Genomic DNA, 20,519 nt, shown 5'->3' on the forward strand with positions numbered 1-20,519 from the left:
AGCCCCGGTCATGGCCAGCCTCCTTTTCTTTCCTCTCTACTCAGAATATTTTCTTCCTTTTATGCACACTAAAAACTTTCCCCACTAACCATGAAGCATTGATGTCAGAGTTCACAAACAACCCCTCACAAACAACACTATGTTACCTTTGTGTTTAACAATTTTATTCAAAATTCTAAAATAGAAATAACTGACTGGTAATCTAGATAGTTCTCATATTGGTTTATTTGCTAAAAGCAGTGGCTTTGATGATTCATCTCTTTCATAATGAATAAGACAGTGTTTTAGACATTTTATTTCCTAAACATCTTTCAAATATGCTGCCTTTCCTTTCTGGCCTATTCAGACGCTAATACCATTTACCTAGATGGCCTTTACACATTACTGACTGGTCTCCTTTTCTGCAGGACATTTAAGCAAGACATTATGAAATTTACTTGCTTATAACATCTGCAGTGCAAACTCTTTTGACTGAGTGCACAGCAAAGAAGTTTACTGAAAGATGGGGAAACCCAGAGAATCACTGGGACACTAAAGTACAGTGAGGCAACAAGCTTGGTCACTTTAATGCTTAAAGGTCTCTCTCGACTTGGCCAGTGAGAATAATTGTTGCTACTGATCCACCAACATTAAATATCGTTGAGGCTATTCTGCTTGTCCAGTCAGCCACTGCTGCATTAGTAGTTCAGCTATAATTCCTGAAATGACCTGTAAGCTCCACCTACCCAGGAACCAGCTAACTTCCTGGAATGCTAGGAATCACAGTTCTTGGTAAATAACAAAGCCTCATGGCGACCTATAGGTTTGTCCATATAAGCCCCAGCAACACATAGCTGGAATCCATTCTCAGGTGGGAAACTGCAGGAAATGATCCTGGCCAAAGTCCATCTCTCAGTCAGTATTTAATATTTAATAAAGCTTGCTTCAAATATAGTCCAAAATGGTGGGGCTGGTTTTTCTGGAGAATGTCAGGATTAACAGCCTCGTCAGGGTTTCTAGCAATTATGAAATTATTATGGATACTATGAACTTTACTTGATTAAGATCTGCAATCTCCTCTACCAGCAAAGCTTTCTTCAAGATATGGCTCCGTCCTACCTCTCCAGTGGCATCCCTAAAAATGTTTTCAAACTGTAACACCCAAGTACTCTAAACTCTGAAAGTTTAACCTGTAAAGTTCCCTTAGATCTTCGTAGTGCACACACTGCTAATTGAGCTGGCTAGCCCATACTCATTTCCCTCTCCAACATTCAAACAGCATGAAGTATGCTCTGCTGGGCGTTCTGTTTTTATAGTAGAAGAGGAACTATAGGAAGGCATAGTTCTCTCGTCTGATCAGCTAGCTTGTAAGCTATTGTTGAGAGAGCCTAGATAAACCAAATACATACAATCAAAACAGAAGGCACAGGATACACCCTAAAGAATTTCAGGGCTGTGGCTTTAAGGAGAGAATGCTTAATTCCAGTTTTAGGATATAATGGGGGCACACAACTGAGAAAAGTTAAAAGCACTCAAGAAGAATAACAAGTGGGGTTTAATACTTAGAGATGCCCCAAATTGAAGGTGGAATTTAGGTTCCTATACTACTTGTATATAATGATGTAATGTAAGACTAGAGAGTTGTCCCGCTGAGCATGTAATAGAATGCTGGAAAAAGCGGATACAAGTTAGATGTAAATGCTGGCCAAAGAGTATTTCATTTCGAAGGAACTCCAGTATGGTGAAAGGCAGTAATTAGAAGAAGACCATTCCAATAATAGTGCCATTCCAGGTAAGGAAAAGAAAGTGATTTCTCACCTTCCACAGCCCAAATACTGGCCCTGTTAGTTATTGGTGAGGCAACCTTGATCATGTCATTTAACCTTGCTGCCTACATTTCCTCATTTATTAAATTTATATAATGAGATTTTCAGTGTTCAAATGAGTGATTTATTTCAGCTGCAAGGAATAAAATCCAGATCAAATTAGCATAAATGAATTGATAAAAAGACTACTGACTAGGTAAGTGGAATAAAACAGAAATATATGCCCCTATCAATGTAGCGACTGATCTTTGATAAAGAAATTGGACAATACAAGGGAACAAACCCATTTTTCCCCAACACATGCATCTTTGTATTCACATGAATAAATGTAGACTTGGGACATAAAAATTTTACTCATATTAACTCAAGATTTATTATAGGCTTAAATCTATAATGCAAAATCATAAACTTGCTGGAAAACTGGCAGTTCAGTTTCCTTCGTGAAAGACAGTTAAAGTAGTGTCAACTGAGAGGAAGTTCCTGAAAGGTGCTTTCTGGTGCAGGACTGGTATCCAAAAAGAAATAAGAACTCTTACATCGAAACAAGAGAACAGATAACCCAAATTTTAAAATGGGCAAAGTATGTACAAGAAGTGTATTAGGAAGTGGGTTACAAGCTGTTTGTGTTACATTTTGCCTGTGTCCCTAGAGCTTAAGTGAAGCTCAAGTCAGAAGGAATGGACTCGGGGCTTGAAGACAGCTCCGTGAGAAAAGCTCTTGTTGTACAAGGCTGGCAACGTGAGTTCAATCCCTGTTGTGTTTAGAACTCTTAAAAGCTGTCCTCTATACATGTGTGCAGCTACATACATAAAACACACACACACACACACACACACACACACACACACACTTTTTAAGGTAATGTACTAATTTAAGACAGCAGTCAGATGGTGTCGTGGTTAGGAATCACTGCTCTTACCCAGGTTTACAGGGAGAACAGAGATGTGGAAATATAGTTTGGTGAGGAAAGGAGCATGGCAAGGTAAAGATCACAGGTGAGGTTAAGATCACTTTGTAGCCTAGCCTGGCCTCAAACTTGCCACCATCATCCTGCCTTAGCTTCCTGGGGGCTAGCATTACAGATGTGACTGGCAAAAGGCACTTCAGATTAAGGGACCAAACATGATATAGAGCACCAAGGACTAGTGAGAGAATGGCTAGCGGTCCAAGTACGTAGCTGTGAAGATATATCAGGAGCATTGAGAGCTGTAATTGTGAAGGAGATTGCTAGTATTAAACCGAACCCCTGCTTTGAACTAGGCCATCAGAAAGATGCTGAGGACAGGCCCTGCCCATCGCTTGAAAGGAGAGACTGAGAATGCTGCTGAGGGCTCTTGCTCAACTATAACTCTCCAAGGATGTGTTCCCCAGATCATCCTAGAAGGCACTGAGAGAGACGTGTGCTTGTATGGAGGTAGACTAAGAGAGCTTACTTGTGCCATGGGTGGCTGCAGGACTTCACATAGCCCCTGGGGCCTAGTCGATTCTGTCACAGGCCCCAGATGTCAGGAATGGAACTGCAGAGTGTGGTATTTGCTCTGTATCAGTCAGTCTTGCCTTGATCTGGCATTTCTTTGCTATGCCTCTATTGCCCCCTTTTGTTATGTTGTGCCAGTGTACAATGTGTGTATGTTACTTCTGAACAGGGCTCATGGGACTTGCCTGAATCTCAGGAGAGACTTTGGGCTTTTGAACAGAGTTGACGTTGTTAGACCTTGCAGACTTTTGAGGTCATAATGAATGTGTTTGATATTATCAGATGGCTGCACACCACTGGGGACCAGTCCTAGAATTCTCTGGTTTGAACATGAAATGTCCGCACTGGCTCCCGTGTCTGAACGCTGGGATGTAATACTTCAGAAGGTAGAATATTGGTGAAAGACTGGGCCATTCCAGGAGGGCCCTGACACTTGATATCCTGGCCCCTCTTCTATGTATTTTTTTTCCTTGACTGTGGACATACTCCCACTGCCATGCCTAATTCACCTAGAGGAACTGTATCTCTCTTAAAACCCAGAGCCAGATTAAACCTTTCTTCAATTTTCTTCTGTCAGGTATCCTGTCATTACTATATATGGAAAATCTCTTGAATATTTTGAAAACCTATCAAATGACATCAAAAGCAGTTCCATCATTCTTATCAGCCATGCACGAGCCTCCTAGCGGTGCATGAGCATCACAACTTCCTGTATCATTGTCAACACTTGTTATATATCTTTTTTAACTATATCCCTACTAGTAAGCATGAAGTGATGCAATGGCTTTGGTTTGCATTTCCCTAATGACTAATGCTGAGAACCTCTAACATGAGTCTTGTCCATTGTATGTCTCCTGCGAAATGTAGAACCTTTCTGTATTTTGAAACCTGCCTTGTCTTCATTATTAAGTACCAGGGATTTCTAATGCATTTTGATATATTTCTTATCAGGTTTGCAATTTCCCCATACTTTATTTTCATTTATTTTGGGGACTGTCTTTTTCATTTTTTGACTAGTAGAATACAAAATAAGAAGTTGTATTTAGCTAAAATTAAGTTTGTCTGTTTTTTCTTTTGACTCTTTTTCATTTATTAAAAAGCATTGGTTTATTAATGTATATGATTATTATTGATGAAGATTATTCCTATTTTTCTCAAGATTTTTGTTTGTTTTAGCTAATATAGTCAAGTCTAATTTTCACACTTGATCTTAACCAAAAGGCCAAAAAGCGATCAAGTCTAATTTTTATTCATCATTTTGAATGTAGTACAGAATGGAAAGAACATCTCTATTTTGCATGTCTACTCAGGTGTCCCAACATGTCATTAAAAACGTTTCTTTTGCACTGGATTATTTTGCCACCTATGTTGAAAATCAACTAACCATTGATGTAAGGTTGGTTTCTAGACATTGAATTCCATCTCACTGTTATGTGTTTCTGCCATAATGACTGTAGACACCTTTTTGATCAACACAGGATTGCAGTTTTGAAATGAAAATTTGTGAGTCTTCCAACTTTTATTATTTTTATCAAGATGAATTTGTATTTCAGATCCCTAGCCTTTAGTGTGCATCTCAGGTCCAGCAAAAACGTCTGATATTTTAATGGAGATTGCTCTGAAGTAACAGATCAATTTTGAAAAAAAGTACCAGCTTAAACAATATAACATCTGATTCATTGACAGTGAATTTCTCTCTATTTATGGTTTCTTTAATTTTTAAATAGCTTTGTAGCTTTTAGTATGCATGTTTTATATTTCTTTCACTATATGCACTCATAAATGTGTTTTTTACTAGAGCAAATACAATTTTTATTACTTTTTTGGATTTTCCATTACCAATGAACTGAAAACACTTGGTTGTTGCATATTGATTTTTAACATTGCTTGACTCATTTATTACTTTCCATAGGCTCCTGTAGATTTCCCATACAGCATCAAGCCATCTGCATGTGTTTTGTCTTCCTCTCTAGTCGAGATGCCTTTTTCCTTTTCTAATTGCTTTGGCTAAAACTTCTAGCATGATAATGATTAGAAACGGCAAGAGCAGGCATTTTATCTTGTTCTGATCTTAGGGTTAAAATACTCAATCTTTCAACCATGAAGTATTACATTAGTTGTAAGTTTTTCCTAATGACTTTAATTAGCTTCAGGAAATTCTCTTCTATTACTAGTTTGCAGAATGGTTTTCATCTTGAAAGTATGCTAGATTTTGCCAATATTTTTGTGTGTCTATTAAGATGTCTATGGTATTTTTAGTTTTATGATATTCATATGGTATAGAATGTTGATTTTCAGATGTAAACCATCTTAGATTCCTGGAATATGTCTCTGGAATTCAGGAAGCAGTGTCTTTCTTGCTGTCCTCTTGAGACAGGGTGTTACTATTCAGCTTGGCTGGCCCTAAATTCATCATAATCCTCCTTCCTCAGCCTCTGGGCACTGTGATTACAGGTATGTACCATCATAACCCAGCTATAAATCCCTCTCGATTATGATCCAGAACTCTCTTTACACATCATTGGATTTATCTTGATGATAGTATTTTGTTGAAAACTTAAAAGTTTTTAATCGATTATATTTTTCTTGTCCTTTAACAGCAAGTAAAGATAATGTGTGCACATACCATTAGTTAACCATTATGCAGGAGGTTTCACTGAGTGCTAATCTATATAACTTTGATATACATGCATTGGTGATTGGTTCTAATGCTTTGAATTAATGTAGCCCCCAAAATCAGGAATCTTCATGTCCAAAGCTAAAGGTCCTTGCCCCCATTGGTTTTTGATTGATTAATAAAGAGTCAACGGCTAATGGCTGCACAGGTAGACTGAGGTGGACTTTTGGATTTGCACAAGATAGGGATTGGAAGAGAGAAAGGGAGAGATCACCAGGATGAGGAAGAAGAAAGACCAGACCTAAAGCCCCCACCCCCGATCACATGGGCCACTTCCCCAGTTGTGTTTAGGGTAGCAGAAATGAAATACAGATTTTAAAAGATGTTAACTCAGAATACTGAAGGCGAGTGTTTGCTAGAAGCAAGGAGGATTAGACGGCCCAGCTTTTGAGCTAATCAAGGCATATATAAATGAACTAGTGTGTGCGTGTGAGTGTGTGTGTGTGAGTATGTGTGTATATGCATGTATTCATGTGACCCATTGGGTGTACAGAGTGGCTAGTCAAACTACCACTACCTACATGGTTTATATTTTAATAAAGTGTGCATTCAACAGGAAAGCAGAGTGTAATATGTCATTTTAGCTAGTGAAACTTGCCAAAATAAGCTTGCAAATCCTTAAATGGACTTATTCTCTATCTTCACTCCATCTAGAATGTTTGGGGCAAGTTTCAGCAGAGGCTTGTTATACACACACACCACCACCACAACCACTATAACTGCCACCACCACCACCACCACCACCACCACCACCACCACCACCACCACCACCACAACCATCATTCAAAACAAAGAATAATTGAAAAAAAATTCAGTATTTGGAAGAACATCAATTAAATCACATAGTTTTTCCCTTTCCGTCTCTTAGAGGGAGCCACATTTAAAGATCTTATCTCTTTCTCTTCATCTCCTGGACTTACATAGCCATTTGTAACCTTCAACCAGAAAAGTTAAAATATTTGTAGCCTATGTACCAAATCTGACTTGTGTATACATTTGATACAAAATCAGTTTAATTACATACCAACGTTTATAGGTTAGCAAGGGATTTACCCAGATAAAGACTTGAATGCTGGCAGTGTTACCTTCCTCTTACAGCTGCGCTGTGGAGGTTTGCACACTAACAACAAGATGCCTGCTGAAGATCACAAAGAATCAGAAAGGAGGAACTTTACTCAACTGGGTAGAGTAACTTTGTTCTTGTAAGACCTCTTATTGATATTGGAAGTCTGGTTCTGAGAAAGAATAAAAGGCCAGAAGGTAAAGTCCATTTGTACAGATGACTGTAGGGAAATCGGAATTAGCAGGATCGATTTTGTGGAGATGAAGAAGATGAGAGAAAACATCATGGTCACCAGGAGACACATAAGAAGTAGCTACAGTCTATGACACGGCACATAAACATCACCCATACCTCTGAAGACAAATTGAGAGAGAGCTGCTGCTTTCCTGTGAAAAGGTCCTGCAGGGTTGTAACTCTTTGACTGGGGGAATGGGGAGTTCTCTTTTCTTCTGCTTGTTTCTTTGCTCTTCAGCTCTTCTTTTGTATTTCTCAAAGGCCTCAATTATCTCAGAGATACTAAGACTCCTTTGAAATATTTAGCATTTGCTACAATTATTTTTCTTTCTAAACACAAGTACTTCCTGTTCCCTTCAGCATATGATTATTCATTCATCAGTCCACCTGAAAAAACAAAAACACAGGAATCAGAAGCTACATTAGCAATATATGTCCACACTTGGAGTTGTAGACTACAGCTTAATAGTCTTAACTTTGTGGTAGGAATTAAATAATTTTTCTTGGTTTCTATCTTAGTTACTTTTCTATTGCTATGATAAAACACCATAACCAAGGCAACTCATAAGAGAAAGTATTGAATTGGAGACTCATGGTTCCAGGGGGTTAGAATCCATGAGCCTCTCGATGGGGAGCATGACAGCAGGCAGACATGGTTTGGTGCTAATGTAGTAGCTGAGACCTTGTATCTTGACCTACAAGGATGGAGGAGTAGAGGGCAAACTTAGAATGATGTGGGCTTTCAAAACCCCAAAACCACCCCATAGAAACACTTGCTCCAAGAACTCTACACATCATAACCCTTCTCCAACAGTTTCACCAACTGGGAACTAAGTATTCAAATATGAGTCTGTGGGGGCCATTCTCAAACAAAACACCTCAGTTACATTTACTATGTCAGTTTATATCAAAGTAGATTGGTAAATATCTCTACGAAGCCACTAAGAAAAGGTACAAAGCAATTATATTTTATTTTCTAACTAATACAAGAATTTTAAAACTAGAATAAGGCTTGGGATATGACTTCGACGTTAAGGTGCCTGCCTTTTTCCCCAAGCCTGGGGGCCTGAGTTGGGTTCCCAGCATTCACAGAACACAGAGGCCAGTAGCCTACATCTGTAATCCAGGAGCTGGGAAGGCAGGCACAGGGCAACCCATTGGGCTTCTTGGCTAGCCCAGTCTATTCCATGAGCTTCAGTTTCAGCAAGATACTGTCAAACAATAAATCAATAAATAAAAAGATTTAAAAGATGAAGAGGACTACTATTGGTACACGAAGCTGCTCTCACCTTAAAGGTGAGCCAAATATGAGTTAGCAGAAGTTTTACAGTACCAAAATAGAAAATAGTATATAAATTAAGACCTTTCAAATAAGGAGATATCAGATGGAAGATCTCTGCTATAGGCCTCTGATGCGATCTGATAACAATCCTTAGCTTCTGGGCTGGTGGAAGCTAAGTTAATACATTTCAAATGTTTCATCTGATACTCACCAGGATGCTGGCTGTTCAGGTACACAGGTTGGCTAGGAAAGACTTTTAATTAAAGGAGCTAAAGAGAGCTCAAGATAAATTTTAATCAGGCTTTGGACTTACAACATTATAATTTCTCCCCAGTCACTGAAGTTTTAATCAGCTAATCACTCCTGCAGAAACTTCAAGTTCTGACTTCTTTCCAGGAATCTCCTTCACACCCAAAGTCACTTCAGGCCTACAGCAGCAAACAAACGCATGTGTTTGTTCAATGTACACACACGAAATGTTAAAATAAGATTCACTTTTCCCATCTTTAGCCTAAGTTTGGCTCAGTCCTATTTCTACACTATTTTAAGAAGTTGCTATTCCCGTGACTTTCCTAACGTGGTTTCAAAACCCTAAATAGGACATTCAGTAAGCTGTAAACACCCCTACAGTAAATGTGTGAACAAGTAGGCCCTTCCTCTATCTTCCCTAAACCAGGTGCCCAGCTCCCTCTACCAATTAGAAATGCACTAGACTTGGTGTGGAAGCACAAATTCCCTAACTAGGTAACTTCAGGACATAGGGGATTCCTTTCATTCAGAGCAAGTACAAGACTTCCAGAATCATTCTACTTTGTCTTTGACTAAATATGCCTCACTGTGAGGACGAAACTACCAAAGATTTTATGCAGAACCTGACGAAAGTCGGACCCTGAGCAGCAGCTACTGCGCATGGGCCCAAACAGCTGCCCTCTCTCAACTCTGGCTCTCGGACTTCCGTTCGAACTTCCCGGCTCGGGCTGAGTCCACCAACCACAAACGTCCTTCCTCGGGCCGTGCCCTCCTCTCCCCCTCCTCCCTGACGCACGCGGCGCGCTGACGTCACGGCGATCGGGGCCGTTGGGCTGCTGAGGCCCCGCCCTCGCCGGCCGGTGTGCGGCCCTGGCCGCTCGAGCCCATGAAGGGGTCTCGGTGGCTGCGGTCCCCGGCACTGGTGCTGCTGCTCCTGAGGCCGCTGCTCGCTTCCGGAGACTCCGTGTCCCGCCTGCAGATCCAAACCATGAACCCGGGCGGCGGCGCGCGGGGCTTCCCAGAGGGCAGCCACCGTCTACTGCGCTTCACGGTGCCGGGCTCTGACCCGGAGCGCAGCAATGAACTGCTCCTGCTGACGGCCGGGAAGGGAGACTCCCCTGAGCAGCCGCACCACGTCCTCTACTTCCCCGGGGACGTGCAGGTAACGCGGGCCAGGCCTCCCCGACACGCCCCCGCGGGTTCTCACTTGAGGGTGTGGGGGCGCCCCCTGTTCCTGCCAGATCCCTTTCCGGGGAAGGGGCCTTGGAGGGCCACTGTCCAGAGAGTGGCTGTCAATCCAGGTGCCCCTGGGTGGAAGGAGAGACGTGACAGGGAATGGGACATGTACACACAGCTCCAGTCTCATCTCAGAGGACTCTGTGTGCCCTGACTGACTAAATAAATACGTCCGTTCCTAAAGTGTGACCTCTCCGGCACCCCTAAAACATGGCAGTGGAAGGAATGTAATCGACAAGAATCTAGTGATACTGAGACCCATTTGAATTCAACACATCTGTGTGCTTCATGTTACTTTTTTTTTTTTTTTTTTCCGGAGCTGAGGACCGAACCCAGGGCCTTGCGCTTGCTAGGCAACCGCTCTACCACTGAGCTAAATCCCCAACCCCTGTGTTACTGGTTTTATAGCTGCAGACATAACATCTCTCTGAAGCTGCCCTGAAGCTGGGCTTTAAGCATTGTGCAGTGGATACATTAGCCACGTGAGAATATCTGAATAAGTTCCTATGAAAAGTCGGGTTCTCTATCTCACTAGTTGTATTGCCAAGTGTTGAGTCATGAGTCACCCTAGGTGACTTCCGTCTACCTAGTTGGACAGCGCAGATATAGACAGCATTTCCATTGAAACTCAGTCATCTCAAAGAGTTGTTAGCGCTAGGGTAGATATTCAAGTTAGAATACAGCTAGATGGTTTCCTCATACTAGAAAACAGTTAGTTATTGTTTTGAAATAGGTGCTTTAAAATGATACACCTAAAAATCAGAGTGCTACTATTTTCTCTTGCTCTCAAATCAGTTGACTTGACTAGTTGACTGCTAGTGGAAACTGGAAAAAATTCGAATTTAGATTCAAGAAAATCTACTCATTTTTGGTGCCTTTATTCCCAGAATGAAAAACAAGTGTGTTGCTTCTGACATTAACTTCCCATGACTTGTGACCAACTACTTCATTCCTTCCAGAGGTGGTAGTGGTGGCACCGGTGGTGGTGGTGGTGACGGTGGCTGAGTACTTTCTGTCGTAAAAGTGTGCCAGACAGAGCATCACCTGTCTTATGTGAGGCCTAAAGTGTTCTAGATATAGTTTGAGGATCACCTTTCATTTCCGGTCATCTACTCCATCAGCCTTTAGGATAAGGACAGAGAGGTAATTTGTGCCAAGTGTGAGTTTTATAGAGCATGAGGTCTTCTGGAAAAGAAGTCCACTCTACACTTTTTAGCTGTGAAGTCTGTGCAGATGTTAAATCTCTCCTTTGAAGTACACCTCAGACATAAAATGAAGACACTAGGTGAAACGGCCTCAAGCAAGCTTAAATTCGGTTCCAGCCCTTTCTCGCCTTCCATTCTCGGGATTTTTCTCCACTCTTTCAGTGGTCTCTCTTCATCTTGTGCCTTTACATATTGCCTATGCAGTGGCAAGCCTTGGCATTTATTTAGTCTAGACATTAGTGGATGTTTATGAGTTCACCAATCGCACGCCCTTCCTTCCTTTGGATATTTAGTAGCCTTCTAAAACTAAAAATCTATTGAAGCAGCCTTCCTCATGCAAGTTAGTGAAAATACCTCCTCATACAACCTAGAAATCTGACGTCATCTGTAGACCTTTCATGCCTCCTCTAATCCAGCAGCATGCAGTGTCCCCACCTCTCTGTATCTAAAGTGGTGGACCGCTGGCTGACAGCCAAGGTCTCATTAGTCCACCCTCTTCAAACCATCCAATGGCTTCCTGATCTTCAGCTGTAAGAACCAGAGTCCTCTCAAGTGCTAGGAGTACAGGTGCCATCACAGCTTGCTTTCCTAGAGGGTAAGTGACAAGGGTGTGCCTAGTTCTCTGGGTCTCCTTGCATTTCCTAAGGCAGTTCCCTTCAGCTGGATTCTTGCTTGCTGCTTAGTTGGGCTGTGTACTGTATGTTCTGAAAAGGCATTCCTTTCGTGGTACATTCTTGAGAGAAGTGTGGCTCTTAGCAGTATAGCTGTCCTCATTCTCTGCAGTCTGTTCAAAGGGTAGTCCATCTACTTCACATCCTTAACATGAATGTTTCTCAACCCTTGCAAACATAAAACTTTTCTGAAAAGATTCTTTGGACTTCAGTCCAGGACAATGTGGGATGGACCCCTACATTTGTGCATTCATGAGCATCCAACGGGGCTAAGCACTCCTTGCTCTCTGCAAGAGATACCTTGTTGTCTGCTTCACTGGACACAAGTGAGACATAGCCTCCATTTCATCCCTCCTGCATTATATTGAAGATGCAAACTTTAAAGAAAACCCTTTCCATAGTTAATAGCCTGGGTTGCGAACTCAGTTTGACTAAGGGGGCATCTGGTCCTCATTTCAGGGCATGCAGGTATTTATCCATGGTTCTTGGGTCTGAGCTTTGATACAGCAGTAACAGCCCTAGTTTTTGTTTTGAGGCTCCGTTCCTCAGAAGTCACATTTCCTTTTCTTTAGATCATGTAACCTGAGGCTGCCAGAGGGAGTGATGTTTAGGTTCATCACGCCTTCTATGAGGTACATCTAAATTGAGATCCATAACATCTGCTTTGCTTGCATCCATTGAATAATTAATGTAAGTGATTGTGCAGCTTCAGGACCTTGGGGTTCTCAATTATAAGCTTGCTTGCGTATTTATTTATTTATTTATTTATTTATTTATTTATTTATTTATTTCTAGGTGGTTCAATATGTATAACCCAAGCTGCTCTTGAATTCTGGATCCTCTTGGCTCAGCCTCCTAAGTGCTAATGGCATGTGCTTCCACACTTAGCTTGCAAAAATGAAGTAGGAGGCAGGTTTAAAACCAGTCCAGTGTTCTTCTCAGCTCCATAATGGGTTCAAGGCTAGCCTAGGCTACATGAGACCTTGCTTTAAATAAGCACATTCCTTTTTTTCTAAGAAGCCAGCAAGATGGCTTAGTGGGTAACAGTGCTTACTGCCACACTGGCCAACCTGAGTTCAGTTCCCGAGACCCACATGGTAGAAGGACAGAACAACTCCTCCAGGTCATCCTCTGCCCTCAAATGCGCTAGCACACACAGAACATGTTGGAAACAGTAACAAAAGGCAATGCAGAAGCCCTTCCCTGATATAATCTTATGACAGTGTTTATATGGTAAACTTGGATGTTTAGAAGGAAATGGCAAAAATCCATAAAAAGTCAACCTAAGATCTTCCTGGAATGTATTGAAAACATACATAACAAGCTGCTAATGGACCTATATGACAAACTCTTAATGAAACAGAACTGTTAAGGAGTTGAACATTACAGTGAGAAGATTATCAAAGGACACAAGGATAGTTAACAAAAGTAAAAAATAAAAATGCAGACAGAAAAATGTTTAACTATATCATAATGCAAATGAAATCAAGAGCATTACATAATCTTATTCTACCTGAACTTTTTTTAAATTAACCTTTATCGTTTGCTAAACAATGGTGTGGAAAACAGTGCATCTTGTACATTTCTAGTGTCGGTTCTACTGTTACTGCCAGTAGTATTTTACTGATGTTTAAAGACAATTATGAACATTTGTATTGCTATAGAGTCATACCTTTTAGACTATTTTTAAGGGAAAATTATACCTAAGCTGTGGTTGCTTAATAGAGAAGGAAAGAATATTTTCTTACATACATAATTACATATGTGTGCGTATTATTTGAAGACATGGAACTGCTAGCCAACTAAATTTTAATTATTTCTAATATTGGTGAACTTAAGACCATTTCTTTGTAGATTTAATTTTTTGTAGTTTTTTTCTTTTTTCTTTTTTTTTTCTTTTTTTCGGAGCTGGGGACCAAACCCAGGGCCTTGCGCTTGCTAGGCAAGCGCTCTACCACTGAGCTAAATCCCCAACCCCTGTAGTTTTTTTCAATAGGAAAATGTACATATCACTTAATATTTAAACTACAAAAGGTTTTTTTTGTTTTGTTTTTTGTTTTTTTTTATTAACTTGAGTATTTCTTATATACATTTCGAGTGTTATTCCCTTTCCCGGTTTCCGGGCAAATATCCCCTTCCCCCCTCCCCTTCTTTATGGGTGTTCCCCTCCCCATCCTCCCCCCTTGTCGCCCTCCCCACAACAGTCTAGTTCACTGGGGGTTCAGTCTTAGCAGGACCCAGGGCTTCCCCTTCCACTGGTGCTCTTACTAGGATATTCATTGCTACCTATGAGGTCAGAGTCCAGGGTCAGTCCATGTATAGTCTTTAGGTAGTGGCTTAGTCCCTGGAAGATCTGGTTGCTTGGCATTGTTGTACATATGGGGTCTCGAGCCCCTTCAAGCTCTTCCAGTTCTTTCTCTGATTCCTTCAACGGGGGTCCTATTCTCAATTCAGTGGTTTGCTGCTGGCATACGCCTCTGTGTTTGCTGTATTCTGGCTGTGTCTCTCGGGAGAGATCTACATCCGGCTCCTGTCGGCCTGCACTTCTTTGCTTCATCCATCTTGTCTAATTGGATGGCTGTATATGCATGGGCCACATGTGGGGCAGGCTCTGAATGGGTGTTCCTTCTGTGTCTGTTTTAATCTACAAAAGGTTTTAAAGTGAAAAGATCTCTGACCTTTCTACCTCCAGCCTCCTAGTACTCAGGAGCTAAGATAGGCAAACTACAGCCTGGACCACAGAAGCTGTCTCAAACAAGAACAAACACCCCCATTAGTAAAACTGGGAAAGGAAATTATAGAAGTAGTACAACCAAAACAAAAATATATCATTACTTTATATTAAATGCATCTAAACAAATAAAATCTGTGTACAAACAGGCAAAGGGTAAGGACAGACAAGAGCAAAAACCTAAACGGTAGTAAACAAAGGAGCAAAAGTTTAAAGTCATCCTAATTTTTAATATTAAATTTGAGTCATTTAAACTTGAGCCTCCCTAGACCTGCGAAATTGAACAAATTAAAAAGAAAACCATAGAAGGCAATTTTGTACTCTATTACCAACTTTAAATTATAATTATGTCAGACCTAGTTAGAGATACATACTAAAATTTTCTATGATATTGCAACAAGCAAATTGAAGTCAGACATAGCAGTTGCCAGCAGAATATACATGCCTATGATAGATTTTATAATAAATATTGGAGGACGAGAGCTCACTGAGAAGGAAATATTTTTAAATTATGTCTTGATCAAAAGGTTTGTGATGAAGCAAATTTATATTTTCTGTTGAATTAGGAAACTTTGTTACATACGTACTAAATTAAAATTATAATTTGTAAAACTAAAATTTATCTATTCTAAATTGTTTTATTAGAAATTCTTAATACTTGGTATATTTATTACCCTAAAAAAATTTAGCCTGAGAGTAAAGTCTTCATTCAAAATCTTATAACCAAAAAGTGATAATAGGTTTTTAGGTTTTATTTCTAGTACATTAACTGTAGGTCATCAAAACTTTCTCAGTAATAATGAAAAGCTATTTTTATAGGTAAAAATACACGTTTAATGCTTATTTCATCTTTCTTTTCAGAATTACCATGAGATTATGACTCGTCATCCTGAGAATTATCAATGGGAAAATTGGAGTCTAGAAAATATTGCTACCATTTTAGCCCGCCGTTTTCCCAATAGTTATATTTGGGTAATAAAGTGTTCCCGAATGCATTTGCACAAATTCAGCTGCTATGACAATTTTGTGAAGAGCAACATGTTTGGTGCACCAGAACACAGTCCGGACTTTGGAGCCTTTAAGCACTTATATATGTTACTAGTTAATGCTTTTAAATTAACTCAGAACAGTCTGCTGTCCCAAAGCATGAGTGTTTGGAATAAGGATTGTAAAGCATCTAACTGTGAGTCTAATTCTTCTGCTAGTAATGGTGGCCAGGAGAAAAACGGGAGGACCTGTGAGTATGCTGACGAGCTGTCCATGAGTTTTGCTCCACTGTCATTGGATGGTGCATCGTTTACTTTGATTGGATTCAGTAAAGGCTGTGTTGTTTTGAATCAGTTGCTGTTTGAGTTGAAGGAAGCCAAGAAAGACAAGAACATAGATGCGTTCATCAAAAGTGTAAGAACAATGTACTGGCTGGATGGCGGACATTCTGGAGGAAGCAATACGTGGGTCACATATCCAGAAGTCTTGAAAGAATTTGCTCAAACAGGGATTACTGTTCACACTCATGTAACACCTTACCAAGTACATGATCCAATGAGATCCTGGATTGGAAAGGAGCACAAGAAATTTGTTCAGATACTCGGGGATTTGGGTATGCAAGTGACCAGTCAAATTCATTTTGCGAAGGAAACTCCTTCCATAGAGAATCATTTCAGGGTTCATGAAGTATTCTGAGACTATTAATGTGCTTACTTAATGGGAGAATAAATATTTTGAGTATTATAAATGCAGATGATGAGATGCAAGGTTAACGATGTATCAACAGTTTGTGGGCTAAGAAGATGCACATTCCAAAGTATGAGTGTCAAATGCAATAGGATTCTTTGCTTGTAAATGTGAGCAGTTTTAAATTCTGATTGGATTAGAATTAGTTTGAAATCTAAAAGGGTAATTTGTGCTAACTCTATGACCATTAAAATGAAAGCAACCATGTTAGTTTTTTTAAAAGATAACAAAATTGGTATTGGAAATAGCTGACTTTCCTGAGACCTATTTTAATCTGACTTTGGTAGTAACAGCATTGAGCTGTTGACTAGAGACATTTCACTTCTCTCTGTCCATCACCCTCTCCAGACAACTGCACTCTGCATCCAGACTCCTGGGGTTTCTGAACCCCTGGACTTATTCTCAGTGTTCCACCAAGTGTTTTGTTTTGTTTTGTTTTGTTTTAAAGTCAAAATATATTTATCCCCTCATATCCAAGATCATAGAATTGTATAGTTGGGTTTTAAAACATATTACACTAAGCACTGTAACGTAATTCTTAATTGTCGGTTTTTAATTATTTGTTAGTGTGCTTTCAAAACAAGACAGATTTCACAGACCTAAATCAGCATTTCTTCAGAAGCATGGTTTTGTCTGCCAAGAGAAAATAGCTTTCTTTGGCCAAATGTAAAATTAAATTGATGAGATAAGAAAGGTTACAAAAGAAGGTTTGAAGACACAAATAATTTAAATTTTGGCCCAGAAACTGAATTTGCTTAACACTGCTACATAATTTGGGCACATTTGTCTTTACTAGAAAAATGCATTTTGAGAAACCTAGATCTAATGAATTTCAAACAATATTGGAACATAGCTGTGTAGTTTTAAAAAGTGGTCAGGCACTTTTTTATTTATAAATAATGAAATAACTAAACAAGGAACTAAAACCTCTGCTTTGGGATTGGCAAGAAACTACTAGAGAATGGCACCTCCCAGGCCCAGTGAGCTTGTCTATCAAATAATATGAAAGTGTTAAGTTTTTGATTCCTTCCAAAATTACATCTTAATCAACCTATAACTATATTCCAAATATTCACTCATGATAAAGAATTCCTTCACACACGGTGTTTAAAAATGAACATGATTCCATCAATTAAAGTTGAGTGTACATTTTCATAAGTAATTTTATATTGTTCCACTTTCTTTGAATATCCATTCTTTTGAGATCAACACTACTTCTCACTGTAGAAACAACTCACCTGGCTTCTAACTTACTGTTTCCTTAATGTTAAGCACTGTGACTGGATGGCTATCTTCAATTTTTTAATAATCCTCAAATGTGTCAATAATGTAAAACTGCTTAACTACTGAATGGTCATACAGAGGGGAAAGGCTTTTTAGTTCTCACAGGATTAACTGAAGTAGAAAGAGGGGTTTTTAAGAACTCACTGAGTTAGTTCTTCGCCTCTCCACATAAATGTTCAAATGTTACAAGTTAAAGTGGATGTTGATCAGACAGACACTGAGCCGTGGTCACCTCTGGAGAGTGTTAATACAGAGTGTTAGTACAGATGCTTAGGAGTGGAAATGATTGAGTTGACCCTCACACAGGTATTTCTGTTTAATACTTCAAACTGGTCCTTTTCTTCATCTGTTTAAAATTGTATGTTAATTTTTTATGGTAAACATGCATCCTACTTGATTGTGCCTTTGTAATGAGTCACTGAGACAAATGTGAACGTTGTTACCACTACAGCATGAATGTATAATTATAATTAATAATAATAATCCACAGAAATGTTATTTGGATGTGTTTTCTCTGTTCACCCAGATCATTTGAAAGGAAATGTTACACCTTGATATTTTTGGTGTCTTTTTATCCTCATAAAAGACCTTTGGAATATAGTGTGATACTCTCATTTCTGCAGTGTTCAAGCACTCATGTAGTATAAGGTGAATCTAAGCCACAAGAATTTAACATCAAGTCCCAGCATGTTAGTGGGGAAATACAACAGCTTAGAGCTTAGGAAGGAATGTCTGAAACAGTATTGTAGCTCATTCAGAGGCCTTCAGAGAAACATAAATTAAGGAGTCAGGAATAAGTGGTCTCATCTGTGGTTCACATGCTTAAATGTGTGGGCCTTTCCGTTCTGAGTCATCACCTGAGTGATGGGAACATAAAAGTCATTTTACTCTTTCCTATATTTAAGACACCCACACATTTGTACCTTTTGAACAAGGTTAAAACCAGAGTGCCAGCCTATGAGTTCCTCCTGACCCATTTGTTTCCCAACACTGGAGGAAGGAGTCACATTGACACAGTCCCAAATTCTGTCATAACCTGCCCTTCACCTTGCTGAACCGCCTCTCCTACCCCATAACTCCATAGATTTAACTTTTTATAGGCATGAGATATGCCTTGTTCTTGGGTTCTTTGCAAATGTTCATATAGCTGCTACAAAAGAATAAAAATTTAGCTTTGTTGCATTTCATAGATTGCAAAATTATGAATAATGTATTCATGTGCTAAGACAATAGTGTCATGGAAAGCTAATGTTTTGAACACAATGTACAAAGCTACAGGTCTGTCTCCCCTGTGACTTCTCAGCCTCATCTCAGGCAGTTGCTGTCACTGGGTTGGTTGTGTACCTGGTAGAGTGCATTCTATGTGAGCAGTACATAGAATATGCATTGTACAAATGGCAGCAGTTTTTATGTAATGTAGTTGAACAAATTCGATGCCAACTCAGAACTTTCTGACTCCTTGTTTCACATTTTGTATCAAATTTTGCCTTCTTCCCATTGACTAATACTTTAATTTGCATCCATGTCCGTATATGTTAAGCATCACATTGTTTTGCTGGGAGAAAATTATTTGTTAAGCCCTGAATCAGCTGAAAAAATGGGGTATAATGACTAATATGGTCACTGCCACTGTAATCTCGGTTTCTGTAGCAGAACCAAATTCTGTTCTTGCTTAACCAGAACCATCTGTGCAACCCAGGATGGTTAGATCATTCCTAAAATTCATTCAATAAAAAATTTCAAGTCCAGTGACTTACATTAATGTATATTCATTTGGCCTTAAACTAAGATTTAAAGAAATGTGACCAGGAGGATTGTCTTAAAACTTGTCAAAGAATTCGCTGCAGTGCTACAGTCCACTACAAGCCTAGTTAACAAGTTTGAGAAGAAATACAGAGTAACTAACTAGCACCACCCATATGTGTTTGTTCTTAAGTGGCTTTTGTAGTGTTGTATCAATTATATTTTCAAGATTTGGTTCAGATTGTCACTTTTCTACATGATCCTGGCTTTTGGTATGGTGTCTGAACCGTTAGCCATGCTAGGTAAGTGCTCTGTCACTGTTCCCAGCCCTCTATGTGACTCTGGTGGATTTACTCAAAGCTAACTAAATACTGCATGAACTAAGGACTTCCAACTCTTTCCTGAGAGAAAAATCATTAAATAAGTGCTGTATTCAGGCTGAGAAGTAAAGATTTAAAATAATCTGGTAATTTAATCTATGTTTATCTCAATCATTTGTTTCATCTTCCATTTGCCTAGGATAAGTCAACTTTTTAATATACTTTTCCTTTCTTGTCTATTACCATTTCCGTTGAATGCCTGAAATTAGTTCAACTCTAAACAGGGCATGATTTACTACTACCTTCAAGAGTAAATACTGCCTCTGTAATTAAAATGTATTAAATTGACGGCCTTAGATTACCTTTGATGGACACATGTTCATAAGGTCAGTTCTTCAATGGCACTGAGTGAATGAGGTAAGGGACACACGCACATGCACACACTGCTTACTCTCTTCAAACATTACATTAGCGGGATTTCTCATCTTTAAAAGAAATATCGGAAAAACTAGAAATACCATAGAAGTATTTGAAGGGAATACTTCAAAAAAGGCTAGCATCAAATGAGATTTCCATTGGGTAAGTCCCAGAACTCATGATCTATCACAGTATCTAATTTACTTATTCTTGGTCCTGATAATTCAAAGCACCCTGTTTTCTTAAATATCTAAACTTAACCATTCTGCCCTCTCAATACACTTCCTGCACCTCAAGGAAGAGCAACCCACTCCTATGTGTAATTTTATAGCCTGTGATAACAACAGACTGACTCATTGATGGGCAGGGGAAGACATTCAAAGCATTAAGG

General features: G+C 39.5%; 1 protein-coding gene and 1 long non-coding RNA gene across 9 annotated transcripts in view; one reads left to right on the plus strand and one right to left on the minus strand.

Moving 5' to 3' along the window:
• The window catches only part of LOC102549484 (uncharacterized), a 49,998-nt gene extending 40,514 nt beyond the window's left edge, over positions 1–9,484 (minus strand). The window contains exons 1-3 of one of the 7 annotated variants that reach the window (XR_015629571.1): positions 9,427–9,484; positions 8,852–8,966; positions 7,374–7,643 (exon numbers count right to left, since the gene is read on the minus strand). This is a non-coding gene — a long non-coding RNA (uncharacterized LOC102549484). Of the gene's footprint in view, positions 1–7,114; positions 7,644–8,749; positions 8,967–9,391 lie in introns of those variants that run through there. The other 6 variants (XR_015629567.1, XR_015629568.1, XR_015629569.1 and 3 more) reach the window with 6 other exon arrangements.
• A 132-nt stretch (positions 9,485–9,616) lies between these two features.
• On the plus strand, positions 9,617–18,135 carry C9h2orf69 (similar to human chromosome 2 open reading frame 69). 2 transcript variants are annotated; one of them, NM_001108219.1, is given in 2 exon segments: positions 9,617–9,949; positions 15,492–18,135. In NM_001108219.1, coding segments are annotated over 2 exon segments (1,098 nt in total). In that variant the 5' UTR covers positions 9,617–9,673; the 3' UTR covers positions 16,314–18,135.
• The last annotated feature ends 2,384 nt before the right edge of the window (positions 18,136–20,519 follow it).

This window comes from Rattus norvegicus, chromosome 9 (assembly GCF_021556685.1).
Source record: "Rattus norvegicus strain SHRSP/BbbUtx chromosome 9, alternate assembly SHRSP_T2T, whole genome shotgun sequence".
NCBI lineage: Eukaryota > Metazoa > Chordata > Mammalia > Rodentia > Muridae > Rattus > Rattus norvegicus.

Bases quoted from the DNA above. Each gene is read 5' to 3' on its own strand.
- C9h2orf69 (XM_087566119.1), top strand. From the start codon at position 9,674: ATGAAGGGGTCTCGGTGGCTGCGGTCCCCGGCACTGGTGCTGCTGCTC.